The 17,397-nt window shown below is 31.4% G+C and overlaps 1 protein-coding gene across 1 annotated transcript; it reads left to right on the forward strand.

The window, feature by feature from the left end:
- The first annotated feature begins 5,777 nt into the window (after positions 1–5,777).
- LOC149531055 (WUSCHEL-related homeobox 4-like) lies at positions 5,778–12,648 on the forward strand. The gene is made up of 3 exons (XM_089808288.1): positions 5,778–6,036; positions 12,226–12,323; positions 12,400–12,648. Exons 1-3 carry the CDS (start codon positions 5,778–5,780, stop codon positions 12,646–12,648), a joined length of 606 nt encoding a protein of 201 aa, XP_089664414.1.
- The last annotated feature ends 4,749 nt before the right edge of the window (positions 12,649–17,397 follow it).

A 17,397-nucleotide genomic window follows, 5' to 3' on the forward strand; every position in this document is an offset into this window, starting at 1 on the left:
TCATTACCTTACTAAATCCAAGAAAGAGGGGTTCCTTCTAAAGCTTAACTTATCTAAAGATTATGATAGGGTCGATTGGAAGCTTTTAAAATGTGGGTTGGAAGATTTTGGGTTTAATAATAGATTTCTAGAGTTAGTCCTTATGCTAGTTTCCTCTACCACCTTCTCTATTCTTGTCAACAGTTCTTGTACACCTTTCTTCCAAGCTTTTCATGGGTTAAGGCTATCTCCTATCCTATTCATTCTCATGGATAATTGATTAGGTAGATTTTTGGAAAAAATAGTTACTTTGGGGGAAATTTTTGCACTTATACCTTCGTGTAAGAATCTTACTTGCTCTCTTCATTAATTTATGAATGACACTATAGTTATGGGAGAAACTTCTATTAGTAATGTAAGAAATATCAAGAAAGCTCTTGAGGATTATGGCCAGGCTATTGGTTAGATTATCAACTAGAATAAAGGTGTGATTCATTTTATCAGTTTAATGAGAATAGACAAAATAAAATCAAAAGAATCAATGTTTGCAAGGTTGGTACCCTTTCGAGTTCTTGTCTTGGCTTAACCCTTTGTCTTGACCCTCCTGAGACCTTTTGGAGTTCTTTGATTGAAAAAATCCACTCAAAGTTAGCAAGCTAGAAAGTATCCCTCCTTATCTAGGCTAGTAAGGTTATTGTTCTTAATCAACTTTACAAAATATGCCTTTGTATGCTTCGAGTATATTTAAGATTGCTAGGAAGTTTTCTATGGCAATTAAGAACATATAGAAATAATTTTTATGGCTAATAAGAGTTATGGACTTAATTTTCATGGGGTTTCTACTGATGATGATGAAGATATTAAAAGGAAACCCATGAACCTTTTTAGTAATTTGTTGGAGGGTGATCCCAACCAGAATAAGGATAAGAAAAAGTTGTTTCTAGAATGTATACCAAAATGTATTTTTGATGAATAGAATAAAAAAGTTACTACCATTCCCACCAATGAAGAAATTACTAAGGTATTTTTTTCCTTTAAGGGAGACAAAGCTCCTGGACTAGATGGGTTACCCTTCCTCTTTTTTCATCAGTACTAGTATATCATTCAAGAGGATATTTTAAATGGTGTTAAATAGTTCTTTGGGTCTCAAAAACTTTTGAATGAGTTGAATAGTACCTTCCTAGCTTTGATTCCCAAGAAGCCTAATGCTGAATGTATGGATCATTTTAGAGAAACCAATATTTGTAACTCTTTTTACAAGGTTATATCCAAAGTTCTTATTCTTAGAATCTTATCTTTCCTACCTAATCTGATTTTGAGACAACAAAATGGGTTTTTTCTTGGTAGGCAAATTTTGGATTCTATCATTATGGTGCATGAAAATATTCATTCCCTTACTAAATCCAAGAAAGAGGGGTTCCTTCTAAAGCTTATATAGGGTGGATTGGAGGTTTTTAAAATGTGGGTTGGAAGATTTTGGGTTTAATAATGGATTTCTAGAGTTAGTCCTTATGCTAGTTTCCTCTACCACCTTCTCTATTCTTGTCAACGGTTCTTCAACACCTTTCTTCCAAAATTTTCATGGCTTAAGGCTATCTCCTATCTTATTCATTCTCATGGCTGAATGATTAGGTAGATTTGTGGAAAAAATGGTTACTTTGGGGGAAATTTTTGGCATTATACCTTCATCTAAGAATATTACTTACTCTCATCATCAATTTTTGAATGACTCTAAAGTTATGAGAGAAAATTCTATTAGTAATGCAAGAAATATCAAGAAAGCTCTTGAGGATTATGGGCGAGTTATTGGTTAGATTATCAATTGGAATAAAAGTGTGATTCATTTTATCAGTGTTAATGAGAATAGATAAAATAAAATCAAAATAATCAATGGTTGCAAGGTTGGTTCCCTTTCGAGTTCTTGTCTTGGCTTAACCCTTTGTCTTGACCCTCTTGAGACCTTCTGGAGTTCTTTGATTGAAAAAATCCACTCAAAGTTAGCAAGCTAGAAAGTATCCCTCCTTATCTAGGCTAGTAAGGTTATTGTTCTTAATCAACTTTACAAAATATGCCTTTGTATGATTTGAGTATATTTAAGATTGCTAGGAAGTTTTCTATGGCAATTGAGAACATATAGAAATAATTTTTATTTATGAGTATCAGAAAGAAGAAAATAATGGATTTGATTGCTTGGGATAAAGTTTTCATGCCAATCAGCAAAGGAGGACTAGGCCTAAGAAGGGTTATAACTATGAATGAATCTTTACTTGCCAAGATTAAATGACAATGGAATCAAGAGGAGGGAGAATGGGTAGACATATGGAATGATAACTATAACAAAGAGAATCAAGGGTTTAATCTCTTCCTTAGTAATGAAGCTTCTCAAGGAAGTTCTATGATCTTGAAGTAAGCTTAGAAAAATGAGAAGATTATTAATAAAGGGATTATATTCAAAGCCAGAAATGGTAGGACTATTCATTTTTGGGATGATATTTGGATTCTTTATCATACCCTTTATTTTGATCAGAGGTGGAATGACTTTATGGATCAATGCAAGAACCTTTTTCAGAATTATGTTGCTAATTATTGGGAAGAGCATCATCATGTAAACCTCAATAGAGTGGATAATAATCTTAATGCACTCAACAAAATTCAAAATGATGTCTTTTTAGGTCAATAGGAGGATGTTTTCATATGGAAGTATAACCCCAATGGGTTGTTCTCTATTGAACTTCTTTGTATGGCAATGCTTTTGAAGACTATCAGGCACCTTGCTAGGTTAAAGCTTGGTTTAAAGGTATGACCCCCAAGGTTAAAATATGATTTTGGATTATTTTGCATCATAAATTTCTTACCACTGATAATTTTATGAAGAGAGGTATATATCTTGTTAGTAGGTGTTACCTTTGCAAGAAAGTGGAAGAGTTGATTAATCATCTAATTATTCATTGTTCTTATACTAGAAGGTTATGGGAAAGGATTCATGGTATGTTGTATATGGAATGGTTTCCCCCCCTTAGTATTCAAGAGTTATTTATAGTATGGATGTCTCCCTATCATAATACCTTGATTATGAAGTTATGGGATTTCATCCTCCTATTTCTTTGCTAGGGTGTGTGGAAGAAATGAAATGATAGGGTGTTTAGGGGTAAGGAGACTAATTATGTCCAATTTTTCTATAAGATTAAGCATTTAGTGATAGAGAATATTAGGAGTATTGGGAAAGGTCACCAACCTTAGAATGAACGGAAAGGAAAAGTGATTCAGAATTGGTACTTTGAAGGGTTAAGTTTTATCCAAAATCGTAATAACCTTAGGAATTTGGCTTAGTTGGATTTTCCTCCACGAGCTTGGTGTAAGATTAATTTTGATGTGGCCTCAAAGGGTAACCCAGGGATGATGGGTTGTGGTGTCATCATTAGAAATATTAATGGGGTGTTAGTGTAGTTTTTTATTTCTTAGTAGGTTATTTTTTTCCCTATATTGCTAGGTTTTTCCTACACTTTTAATAATCTCACTTAGGTTAATAAAGTATGTCTTATTAGGTGAATGGTTGTGAAGTGTCACCTTCCCACATGTGAGCATCCATTAGCTATCTTTGGAAGATACTTTTCTATCTTTAGTCTGATAGATGGTTGCTCCTCATTGGTCAGTGTTGCCACCTCTTCTCTCTTCCTAGCCTATATAAGCATGCTACCTGGCTTGTATTTGTATCTCTTGTTTTTGCATCCTCTTAGTGCTATTTTGCTTCTAGCATTTGCATTACTCTCTTGGAGACTAACTCTGTGTTGCTATTTTGATTTTGTATCATTTGCATTTATAGTTTAGATATTTATTCTTTGCACTAGTTTTCTAGGTTATTAATCTTTTTAGATTCTAACATGAGGATAGTTTGGGTGTGATGGTCATCCCTATTGGGGAACAAATGAATCATTTGGTAGAAGCTAGTGTGTTTCTCTATGGTCTTAGTTATGCAAAGAGTATGAATTTGGAAAAGATTTGGCTTGACAGGGACTCCCTTAATATTATCAATTATCTTAATAAAATTAATAATCCCTCTTGGAAAATTCATAATATTATATGCAAGGCTATATGTTTAATTAAGTTGTTTGAGAACTATGTTATCACTCATAACCGTAGAGAAACAAACCATGTTGCTGATTGGGCTGCAAATGTGGCATGCAAAAGTCATGATAAGTTGATTTGGAATCATGGTGATAATATTCCTACCAATGGGCTATCCTTGATTGTGTATGACAAGGTTAGAAGTTTTCAAAAATGTTTTATTAATCATGAACATAGAAATAAGGATTAATTATTGTTTGGGCAGGATTGGGAAGTGGCAAGTTATGATTAATGTCAAAGAGACAATTCATTCATTGCCACACAAATTGTGGGTGTGCTTATTTAACAAAAACCTTTTCTATGATATTGACATTGGGATTTTCTTTCCATCTATTTATGCTAAGATTGCGAGATTTTGCTATAGCTTGAAGAAGATGGGATGCAAGAAAAAGAGGGTTCAATTAGCTAGCTACAAGGACTAGAAGAAGACATATATTCAAGAAATTATGGAAGAAGAGAATTTCACGGGCTTCATGAAGAAGTTAAAGGGCAACAACCCTTCCATTACCTACCAATTTATTAAGAATTGCAAGGATGGTAGTATTTTGGTGGGTAATCAAATAATGTAGGTTATATAAGACATTATTGTGGAAGCTACAGGTCTTGATATAAAGGGAATCAATTTCTACAAGGATAGTAAGCTTTATTATCGGTCTGTGGAATAATTTGCAGATATGGCTAAAGAGTGTAATAAGTTGGTTGAAATTGGTAATTCTGATTTCAGCCTTGGTTCCATTTCTCGTCCTTAGAGGTTTTTCATGTTTGTGGTGATTGAATACCTAACTCTAGATGAACGCTTTACTAAGATATTTTGATACCATTTTATGCTAGTAAACCAGTTTAGGCATAGGGTTAGGCTTAATCTCCCCTTCTACCTTAGGCAATCGCTAGGTAATAAAATTTAGCTATTCAGAAGGATCCTGAGGGTGGCCATGCCTACCATGAGGGCTTAATGGTTTTGGTTATGAACCCTCTCAAATCCAAAAAAGTGGACAGACCCTATTATAGTAAAAAAAAAACTTTGGAATGTGAGACTGAGGGGAGTGAACAGGATAAGGGATTTGATGAGAATATGGAGGATGAGGTAGCCAAGATAGAAGATAAGAAGAGGAAAAAGATTGATCTTGGGAGCTCATCTGGAAAGAAACAAAAGATTAAAGAGGTTGATCTTGATATGGATACGAAGTCTAATAGGAGAGGGAGGAGGGTAATGAGAAAAAATGCTAAAGAGTAAACGTGTGTTCCACATTTTAAATAAAGTAAATAACATCAAAGAAAAATTATAAAATTGTATGTGACGAAATGACAGATAGCTAAAGTAATTTAATATATAATGGAGATCTTTTTTATATTATTTTTTTTGGAAATCCAGTCCTTGGTTTTGATATTTCAATCTCCCTCGCCCGTGTTTATCAAGAAGCATTTATAGATTTCATCGATCATAAACCATTTGCCCCCTAAATTTTTATGGAGAAACAAGAATTAATATCGCCCGTTTTGTATTCGAGCTCTATATAGTAATATTCCCTCTAAACCTCCGTAGGAAGGATATTGTATTTTTCTATGATAGTTGATTCCACATTAAGACAATTAACTACTCTAGATCATGTCGCCATTATACTCTTTTATTTGCTTTTGCATGCTCTTCTGTAAGCTGTAATTTTAACCTAGAAATGGCTAATTCAAGGTGGAAGCCAACTCCAATACAGCTCGAAATATTGAAAGAACTCTACTGCAAATCTGTTGGTAATCCGAATGATGAGCAGATTTGCGATGTTGCTAATTTTCTCAGAAGATATGGAGAAATACAAGCAAAGAGTGTGTTTTACTGGTTCAAGAATAGGAAATTCGACGACAGGCTGTATAAGCGTAGAAGATTGGATGAAGCTATTGATTCAATTAGTTCAAAGCTCACACAGACCAAATTACCTGGTAATATATTCTTAGTTCACACAATAGCTTTTAGTTGTATGAAATTGTTTGAATTTCTTGGGTTGTGTTTGTATGAACTCCCTCTAAAATTTTGCATTAGTATGTTGGAGTGAACTGCAGTTAAACATGAAAAAAACCAAGGATCAAACATATATAAATGAAAATTTATTATTGAGATGTATTTATTTCTTTTATTTTTACATCAAGAAATCAGTTGCATTTATATACACTGAATTGTGATGGAATATCGTTTATGAATACAGGAAAACACTTCTTAGTTGTTATTTTTATTGATATATAGGAATTGTAATTTAGTTTTTTGAAATTTAGTTAATAGTACAATTTGTAGGAAGGATAACAGTATCTAGAATTATATTTAGATATTAATTTTCTAGACATCTCAGTTAGATTGTACAGATCATTTGGTCTGCTTATACTATATAATCTTGAATGGATATGATATGACTATTAGTCTGCACTGGTAGATAGTCTTCATTAACTATTCTAGTAGCCAGAAACAACCTTTAGACAACCATGAAACGTGTAAAATCATTCTTTGATCTCTGAACATTTTCTCTACTCAAGAGAACATTACATATTGCCAAGAACAATTCTTATGCTCCCAATAGCATACTATAATGTTGCGCTATCTACCATCATATAAACTACTACTTTGGGAAAGCCAGATTCCTTGAGACTCGTTTCTATAGTCAATTATTTGATAAGCCTACCATCATAAGTGATGAAACTTAATTAGAATTTTTTCCTTTCTTGGTACATATGGTATTAGCTGTAGTGGACCCTTTCTCAACGATCTGATTGGTTTGTAATATGTTTATTTTCTTTCTATTTTTATAAGAAAAAAGTCGGAACACTTCATTATAACAATAATTGAAAAATCACAATCTTTTATGATTATAATTTTTTTCAAAAGTTACAACACTTCATAGCTATAATTCTTTCAAATAGTCACAATAATTACATTATTTTCAAAGTGTCTACCATTTATAACTTAACCCTTTCAAATAGTAACAACCTTTCATAATTACAATTATTTGAATAAGTTATGTCCTTGTTTTGTTCTCATTCCTTTCCTCTTCAACTTATTCTTCTTTAAATCTAATCTTTTCATTTTCAAGGAGTCACATTTTTTATTACATACATCTTGACTTTTCATTAGATTTAGTTAATATATACTAATCTATATGATATGATATTATATTATTTACTTATTTATTTATTATCATTTATTATTAAATCTTATTTACAAAGATAACATACTTTCTACAATATTGTATGTTGTATTGAATTTTATTTAGTTACTTATTCATTATAATTTTATTATTTTAAATATTATACTAAATATTATTTTATTACTAATATATTATATAAAATTAATTATTATTTCTGATTATCTAATCTTTAATATTAATTTTAATATGATTTTATCATCACTACTTATCTAATAATATTTATTTATCTAAACATTATTGAAATTCTATCTTTAAATGGGGACATGAGTGTTTTCCCTTCCTCAATTTTTTTTGTCCTCAAGCAACTAGATAATTTCTTCTATTGATTTGAAAGATATTCATCATTTAGTACAAATTCTTTGTTTGTGCTTATGGATATAGTTCAATCTCTTCTTCTTCTTCTTCTTCTTCTTTTTTTTTTTTTGGACTGCAGGAATCGGTGCAACACGGCCCCCTACAAACTGCAGTGCGCCTGGTAAACTTTTTAACGTGACCGGTAGCGCTGGCGCGACACGCCCACCAGTACCACGAGGACAGGGGAGACTAGAACCCATGACCAACCCCCTGCAACAGGGAAGATTTATTTGACGTTAATTTTTGAAATGAGTTATTTTTTAATATCCTCTTCTACACAATATGATGGTAGGATAATGCTTTGATACAAGTGCAATATCTCTACTATTAGAGTTAGCATAGGACAAGTAATACCTGCAAAGTAAATGTCAAGATTAAAAAATAAGAAGTCTAACAATACTATGGTACCATCTATCTCAATCCTAAACCTTAAAGATGTCTCCAAATGAGATTTAATAACCCTCTTGAGGATGATGTTCAGTATTATATCATTGATTCTTGTACCGTACTCACTTACTTATTTGTCTTCTCTAGAGTACTCCCACAATGATTCTTCGTATAAGATGTAACCTCTATCCTAGGCTCTTATATGCATATGTTTATATCAATAAAATATTCTAACCATTAAGATTATCTCATATTCATTTATGTCGTTCAAATGGAGACTAACCCCGCATATTGATATTAAGAAGTTAGAGCCATATTACATTACTCTCTTATTGTGAAAGGAATCTATTGATCTTAAACCATTAATCATGTGTAGTATTCATGAAAAATTTAAAATGAATTAATTTATAACTGTTATCTTATTAAGCTTTATCCTTTATTTGTACATTTTGTACTTGTCATAGTCAACCGTGCAATGTAATATACTTGTGTTTAATTTTTTTCTTGAAACTATTTTATTTGTTCTTGGATATTTGTTGTCTTTGTGTCTATTTAACAAAAAGTCCCAAAGTTTTATGATAACAATCCTTCAAAAAGTCATAGCCCATCATAATTAGGATTCTTCCAAAAAGTCACCACAGCTCATTATTGTATTTTTTTAAAGAATCACAACGACTCATAAGTACAACCCTTGTAAAGAGTCACATCCTTTCATCATTGCAATCACTTGAATAAGTCGCATTCTTATTTTCTTCTCATTCATTTCCTCTTCTATTAATCCTTCTTTAACTCCTATCTTCTTCGTCTCTTTCTTCCTCTTGTATATGAACTCTTAAGGAGTCACATCTCTCTATTACATATATTTTGATTGTTTATTGATTTAATTGATATACATTAGATTATAATATTATTATGTTTTTATTTATTATGAATTATTATTAAATATTATTTAGAAACCAAACATACTTTTGGCAATATTCTCTTTTCTGTTTTTTATTTTTATTTTTTAAATTATTCATTGTAATTTTACCATAATTTTATTATTCAAACTTTTCTATTAAATATTATTTTATTCATAATAGATTATATATGTTCAATAACAATTTCATATTTTAATAATTTTATATTTATTTTAGCATGATTGTATCATCATTATTTATTTAATAATATTTTAATATAGAATTATTATTTAAATTATTTCTTCGATTGAAGACATGACAATAATGATATATTATTAAATTGCCACTGCAATAATATTTTTTGTAATCTAATATTTATTTATTCCAAACTTAATGTACAATATTACAAGGAAAGTTCTTTTCTTAATATAACTAGTTTCTTATGTAACTATTTTCCTAAATATTTATAATGTTCATATATATATAATTTTAAATTTGTTTACATTTTTCTTCTAAAATACATTTGCATTCAACATTAATCTTATTTTTGAATTTTATAATTATTTATCATATTTAAAATTATTCCAAATAATCTTTTATTGTACCAATTTATTTTGTAGCTTAGTATTTTTGTATAGAATTTTTCTGATAAAATATTACGAGGAAACATAACATACATGATAATAACTCATGTCCATCTTTAAAAATTGATGTTATGTTTCATCTAAGTGTTTGGGTCATATCCCATTTTCCTTATTCAAACTATATGATAATACCAATTCCTATAGGAATAATTCATGAATCTTAAAGCACAGAAATAGTAGATCATTGAAAGAACGACATGTAACTATAATGAGGGATTTACAAATACCTAGGTTAGATGAGAAAATAAGACATGACTTGAACTATTACTAAACATCCAAAGAGGGAAGACTTTCAAACTAAGTAATTGTGAATGAATCATTGGCATATAATGTTTTAGGTATAGTCATCATCAGAGAATCAAATACACCTATATAGGATTATCAATAGGAGTTATAACAATATCACTCATGCGTCAGTAGTAGGTACATTAATATCTCCTATAAAATGTTAATTTAAATACCCTTGCACATTATCAACTCAAAAAATTCTTGTCATTGGTTGTGTTTCTTTTAGCCTCGTTCTTCTAGTTTTCTTCTTTTAACTATTGTATGAATTCTTTCAAGGTAATATTGAATCTATCTTTATCTTTGTCACCCTTGATAGTGGTATGTTGATACACTGCCTCATTCCTATTTATCTATGTGGTTCCAGCTATGAAAAGATTCAATATACTATTAGTCAACATGATTGTTCAATAAGAGAAAAATCAACTACATTAAAGAAATTCATTTAAGAGTTCCTAAGAATATGAGTAATAAGAAGAGAAGTATTTCTAGTTGTGGGTGAACTTTGAGGATTGAGTTTGAAGGATATGAGAATTCAAGGGATTACTTTTATAGTCAAATAGGTTGTGTAGGCTACCTAGGGAGGGGACTATTGGAAAGTCCTTGTGAGAAATAATATTACAAGAGATAACCTATTTCAAGAAAAATCTTGAATGGTGTTCACTTAATGATTCTTTTCCTATAAAATTTGATATTAGAGTTGAAGGCTCCAATATTTTCTAATCCATTTGGAAGAGTTTGAGTTATGTAAGGAAAAAAATTTCTAGGAATGGTTTTTTTAATCACTACAATAGAATCTATGGTGCAAGATGGGCGTGGTGGAACCTCTCTCATGGAAACAAACCTCTTGCACTACTTCAATGCCTCTTTGCAAAATGATGACCCTCTGAAGGCATCAAATATTTTTGAGATATTCAAGAGGTTAATCTTATTAGTTGGAATAGTTTGGTTAGTAGCTATAGAATTTTTCATTCGTAATGGAGACCCTAAGTTTCTTTAGAGAGGCTTTTAGCTTCTTATTCATCCCATTGAGCTCAATATCTCTTGCTTTTTGTTGTGCCTCTTCCTACATATAATAGTCATTAACAAACTCAATGCTAAACCTAATATTTGTTTTGTTCCCAAATTTTGATAAATAGTATTCCACATTTTCTTTGACTCATTTTTTTTCAAGAGAAATTTGAGGTATCTTTGGTATAGTCTTGAACAACAACTTCAATGCATCTCCTTAACTTGTGGAACACTCTTGAGTAATGATAATTTGAGTTATTGTTTTAGTTCTCTATTTTCTCCTCTTTTGATAACAATTATAGTATTCCTTATTTCTTTATTACTACAAGTATGCAATTGAATTACTTTCTTTCTCTACTAATTATTTTTACTGGTGTAAAAAATTCTTCAAATAATTAATTATTTTAAAATTAAAATAATTAATAAAAATATTATTTTATAAATATTATATTATGTAAGAGAAATCAACGTGATAAAAAAGTTTTATAAATAAATCTTTGAAATGTAAAATTAGAAACACAAAACTATTTATAGACAGAAGTTATTTTATTTACATTTATACCATCTATTCACTTTTATATTAATCCTAAACTTTATCTTATTACAATTCAAAATACAACAAAGATATATGATTTTAACAATTTTCTTGTTGCAAGAGGTGCTTTATTTGTCTTATGATTGATTATTATTTTGATGTTAGTGGGTGTCTATGTAATTTCTTGCCCTTTTAGATTAGGTTCCAAACATAAAAAATAAAACAATTGAAGATAATACTCCCCCCATAATTTACAATTAAAAAAAAAAAACCATCTAATGATACATCCATACATATTGACTTATAACAATTGTTCAAAACCGTCCTATACACATATCTATGACGACTTTCAGTAAATTGTTATCATTATTTAAAAATATGACATCAGCAATATACAATATCATATGAATAACAATATTCAACATATTTGACATCAGCAATATATAATATCATATGAATAACAATATTCAACATATTTAAGTACTATATATAGATAATTAACACATTAAATTGATTTTATTTATATTCCAAAATGCACTACAGTATATCTCTAAGATTTCAAGCTAGAACTTATGCGATCTTTCAAACTACATTTCTCCCTCACTTACTATCTCTCTTGCCAGCTTATTCTCGTTCGCTTCATTTTCTTGCTCAAATTCATCCACATGCTTGTAAGAAATAAAATACAAATGAGTTGAGCGAAAATGAAACTTAAATCGCACACTAAGCTTTCACTGTTTAATACACTACTTTAAGAACTTTCACATAATTTCTATCAAGTTCTTTCAAAATTAGTTTTCATCTTTGTTTACATGCTCCAGATCAGAGTGCAATTGAAAGGTCACCGCAAAAGATGATACCAATATTTGGAAATGAGACATCAACAACAAGAATCACAAATTTGTCTTCCAAAGCACAGGTAACTTTAATCTCCATATCATCCATCTATTATTTTTCACCTTTCTGTTACCTATTTAACAAATTGTTTTCAACAGGAGAAAACCAGAAGAATTGACAATTGCAGTATTGAAGATAATACATTCAAGGGCAATAATGATAGTTTTGAGAATGTCCAATTACCATGGCGTGTAAACAAGAATTTAAGGAAAAGAGGATGGGCAATTGCACGAATCGAGAGAAGGGTAGAAGAAACACATGATTATATGCAATCTAACGAACATCAAGATAGAAATGAAGCAGTGCAGATTTTACAATTGTTTCCTCTCAAACCAGTCAATACTTAGGTATTTCATTCAATTTTTTATCAACCCAATGAATTGAAATGGACTATTTGCAGCCATAAATCTTCATCCAAGAAGAGTGATTTTCATTTAATATGGTTTGTAAATAGGGATTCTCGATTAGTATGGTTTGTATGATGGGTGGGCAGAGGCACACAAGAATAAAATATGAAACACAATCTGCTGCGGAACAATAAAAATCAATTGTATTTGATTATTGTTTTGATTGACAAAATGGATACACAACACTCCTTTTTATAGGCAAGTTTACAATATCTAAAAATTTCTAACATTTGCTGACAAAACAATTATCTACAGAATTCTGAAAACTACTACAGCCGACACAACCTAAACCTAAACTTCTAGAAACATTTAATGACGGATTGGAGTAGAAATTAATATTTCTAACACTCCCCCCTAATTTCTACTATCAACTATTACAAAACTTCTTTAATATTTACAACTCTCAGAGCCTCCTTCAAAATTTAAAAGTGTACTTATGGTAAGGCCTTGGTGAAGATATCTGCAAGTTGATCCTCTGATCTGCAATGCTGTAGATTAATTTCCCTACTATTAACCAACTCTCTAATGAAGTGATACCTTGTGTCAGTGTGCTTTCTCCTCTTGTGAAACACATGGTTCTTTGAAAGTGCAATAGCAAACTTGTTATCACAATAGATTATAGTAGGTCCATCTTGAGCTTGCATTAAGTCTTTCAAAATTCTTTGCATCCATACACATGCTGCTGGTGTTCTTGCTACATACACTGCTTCAACTGATGAGACAGTTACTATAGGTTGCTTCTTTGATGCCCAGACTACAACACCTGTCCCAAGATGAAATGCATATCTAGATGTGCTCCTTCTATCCTAAGTATTCCCTAAAAAGTCACTATTTGTATATCCAACTAACTAAAAATCACCTGAAGTAGAATACAAAATGCCATAATTCATACTTCTTGTAATATATCTCAAAATCATTTTTCCTGCCTACCAATGTGAGTTCTATGCTGAATCCATGAATCTAGAGATTAAACTCATTCGAGACATAATATCTAGTCTAGTAGTAGTAAGATACATCAAACTACCGACCAATCTTTTGAATATAGTTGAATCAAAACCTTTCTCAGTATCTTCTCTTGTTTAATTTGGTGCCTACTACCATAGGTGTAGAAACTGGACTAAAATTTATCAATCTAAATGTTTTCAAAATATCTTTTGCATATTTACTTTGGCAAATAAAAATTCCTTTATCATTTTGAGTAACTTCATTTCCAATAAAATATTTCATCATTCTTAGATCTGTCATTTCAAATTCTCTTTTGATTGCTGATTTAAACATGTCAATAGATAAATTGCTTGTGAAGATCAAATCATCAACATATAAACAAACATTCAAAATCTAATCTTGTTCATTGATCTTGGTATATAATGTAGGTTCACTGGTGCTTCTCTTGAATCCATTCTCCATCATTTATGAATTTATTCTACTATACCAGGCTTTTGGAGCTTGCTTCAATCTATAGACTCCCTTCTTCAACTTATAAACTTTGTCTTCATGTCCTCTTATTTCATATCCTAGTGGTTGCTGCACATAGACTTCTTCATCGAAATATCCATTCAAGAATGCTGATTTGACATCCATTTGGTGAACCATCCATTTATTTTGTGATGCAATAGCTAATACTATTATCATAGTATCAAGTCTTGCTACAGATGCAAATGTCTCATTATAATCAACCTCATATTCTTGTAAAAATCCCTTAGCAACTAACCTTGCCTTATATTTGTCTACATCTCCATTAGCTTTAAACTTAGTCTTATAAACCCATTTTACACTAATACAATATTTGTTCTTAGACAAATCAACTAATTCCCATGTATCATTTCTCTCAATTGATTCTATTTCATCATTCATTGCATTAATCCAATGTTCTTCCTTAATTGCATCTTCAAAATATATAGGATCTTGAGAAAATAAAGCAAAACTTGATTGCAGATCTAATTTACTTTCTTGATCATAAATCTCACTCAACCTTCTAGTTTTCTTGCTTAATCTCAATTGTGCAAGTGTAGGGTTTGAATTATTACTTGTAAATTCAAAGATTCTCCATGGCCTACTTCATTTTCTAAGTGATCTCCTAGTGGACTTCATCGTGGAGTTCCTTCTTGGTCACTTGGTTGATCCTCTTGATCTTCATGATCATTTTTATCCTTCCCATCATATGGTATTGTTGCAACACCTGTAACATTTATATCTATATTTCCATCCCAAGATTCATCCTCTTTAAATACAACATTGATACTCACAATGACTTTTTTGGTGATAGAATTAAATAGCCTATATGCCTTAGATTGCTCATTATAGCCAACAAAAATGCATTTCTCACTCTTATCATCTAACTTACTTCTAGTTTCTTTAGGAACATGTACATATGCAATACAACTAAATACTTTGAGATGAGAAACACTATGAATTTTACCACTCCTTGCCATCTCCATTATTGTCATGTTCTTTCTCTTCCTCTAAATCTAGCATTTCCTCTTCCTCTGCCTCTTCCAAATGTCTTTTGTGTTTTAAAAGCATTCTCCAGTGAATTACCATTACACTTGTTCAACCTGTCTTCATGATTATACAAGGATCCAAACACCTCATCTATAGAGAATGCTATTAAATCATTAGATTCCTCAATTTCTACCACAACTTTATCAAATTTAGGAGGCAAACTTCTTAAAATATTTTCACTTTCTAGTTAGAAAGCTCATCACCATTCATCCTATTAGGATTAAACCACGAACATAAATGATAATTACATGCAAATATAACCAATAATAGAAAATAATAGATCACACAGAAAAGAACACAAAGCAACAAGATTTAATGCAGTTCACAAAAATTGTAAGGAAACTCAGGTGCAGAAACAGCTTCCTACACTAATCTCTTAAGATAAGTATGGTGCAAGTCCTATTAAAATATTTTACACTTACATATTCAATATCATGTAAATAACAGAACTTAATAGAGTGTATAGTACTCAAATTTATCAATTGCCACATGTCTTCACCTATCATTGAATCTTCCTAACATAGCTCTTATGTGTCATAGGAATCCATCATAACCATTTTGCTATGATCTCCTTATACACAATTCAAGATGCTGACACATCAACATTATTTGCAAGAAATACATTTTACAAAACAAATAATAAGAATAGGAATTATCCAAGGTTAAGACACCTTATTCCTAACATTCTCCCACTTGTCGAACACCTTGTAAGAGCAACAATAACATAACAGGAACTAACCGCTATAGGTCGAAAGGCCCATAGACTCCGAACACCATCTGAACTTCTCAGTGCTCACTAGTTTCGATAATGCATCTACAACATTCTTCACAGTATCTACCTTCTCAAAATTTACCTTTCCATCTTCCACCATATCACTCACAAAGTGAAACTGCACATCAATGTGCTTCGTTCTGGCATGGAAAGTTGGATTCTTCACAAGGAAAATAGTACTTTGACTGTCACACCAAATAGTAATCTGTTCTGCATCAACACCAACATCAGAACACAATCTCTTAAGCCAAATGGCTTCCTTACAAGCATGAGTAGCAGCCATGTACTCAAATTTTGTAGTGGACAAAGCAACCATAGGTTGTCGCTTGCTCATCCAACTGATGGCACCACCAAACATAGTAAACACATAAGCACTAGTGGATCTCCTGCGGTCAATATCACCTACCCAATCTGAATCCACAAACCCATGAATACAAGCTGAATGTGGAGATCTAGAAGAGTTACCATGATAACATATGGAGTAATCTGATGTACCCCTCAAATATCTAAATACTCGCTTAACTGCATCCCAATGTACTCATCTAGGATTAGCCATAAACCAACTTAGGACTCCCACTACTTGGGCAATGTCTAGTCTAGTACAGACCATAGCATACATAAGACTACCAACTGCACTAGCATAAGGTACTCTACTCATGTCCTCCATCTCAATAGGAGATTTTGGACAATCATCTACACATAACTTTGTTCCCACAGGAATAGGAACACATAGTGGTCTACAATCTTCCATGTTAAACCTATCCAACACAAACTTCACATACTTACTCTGAATCAACCAAAGTTTTCTGTTAGACCTGTCTCTAATGATTTCCATACCCAAGATGTACCTTGCAGCTCCAAGATATTTCACCTCAAATTGTACTGACAACTGAGATTTAAAATCAGAAATCATACCCTTACCCTTCCCAAATAGCAACATATCATCAACATATAATGCAACAATAAGAAGGCAATCATTTTCAACTATGAAATAAACACAATGATCTAATTTTGATCTTACAAATCTAATTGACAACACAAAGGCATCAAACTTAAGGTACCAGATCCTAGGAGATTGCTTCAAACCATATAGAGATTTCTTTAATCTGCAAACAAAGGATTCTTTACGTTTAACAATGTAGTGCTTAGGTTGTGACATAAATTGCTTCCTCTAAATCACCATGAAGGAAAGTTGTCTTCACATCCATCTATTCTATCTCTAAATCATATGATGCAGCAAGAGATAATATAAATCTAATGGATGTCAACTTTGCAACAGGAGAGAATATTTCACCATAATCTATTCCCTCTACCTGTGAATACCCCTTTGCAACCAATCTAGCTTTGTACCTTTCAACACTGCCATTTTCCTAGAATTCCTTCTTGAACACCCATTTACAGCCAATAGATTTTCT

This window comes from Cupressus sempervirens, chromosome 11 (assembly GCF_028749045.1).
Source record: "Cupressus sempervirens isolate cs-2001-9-10 chromosome 11, ASM2874904v1, whole genome shotgun sequence".
NCBI classification, from domain to species: domain Eukaryota; kingdom Viridiplantae; phylum Streptophyta; class Pinopsida; order Cupressales; family Cupressaceae; genus Cupressus; species Cupressus sempervirens.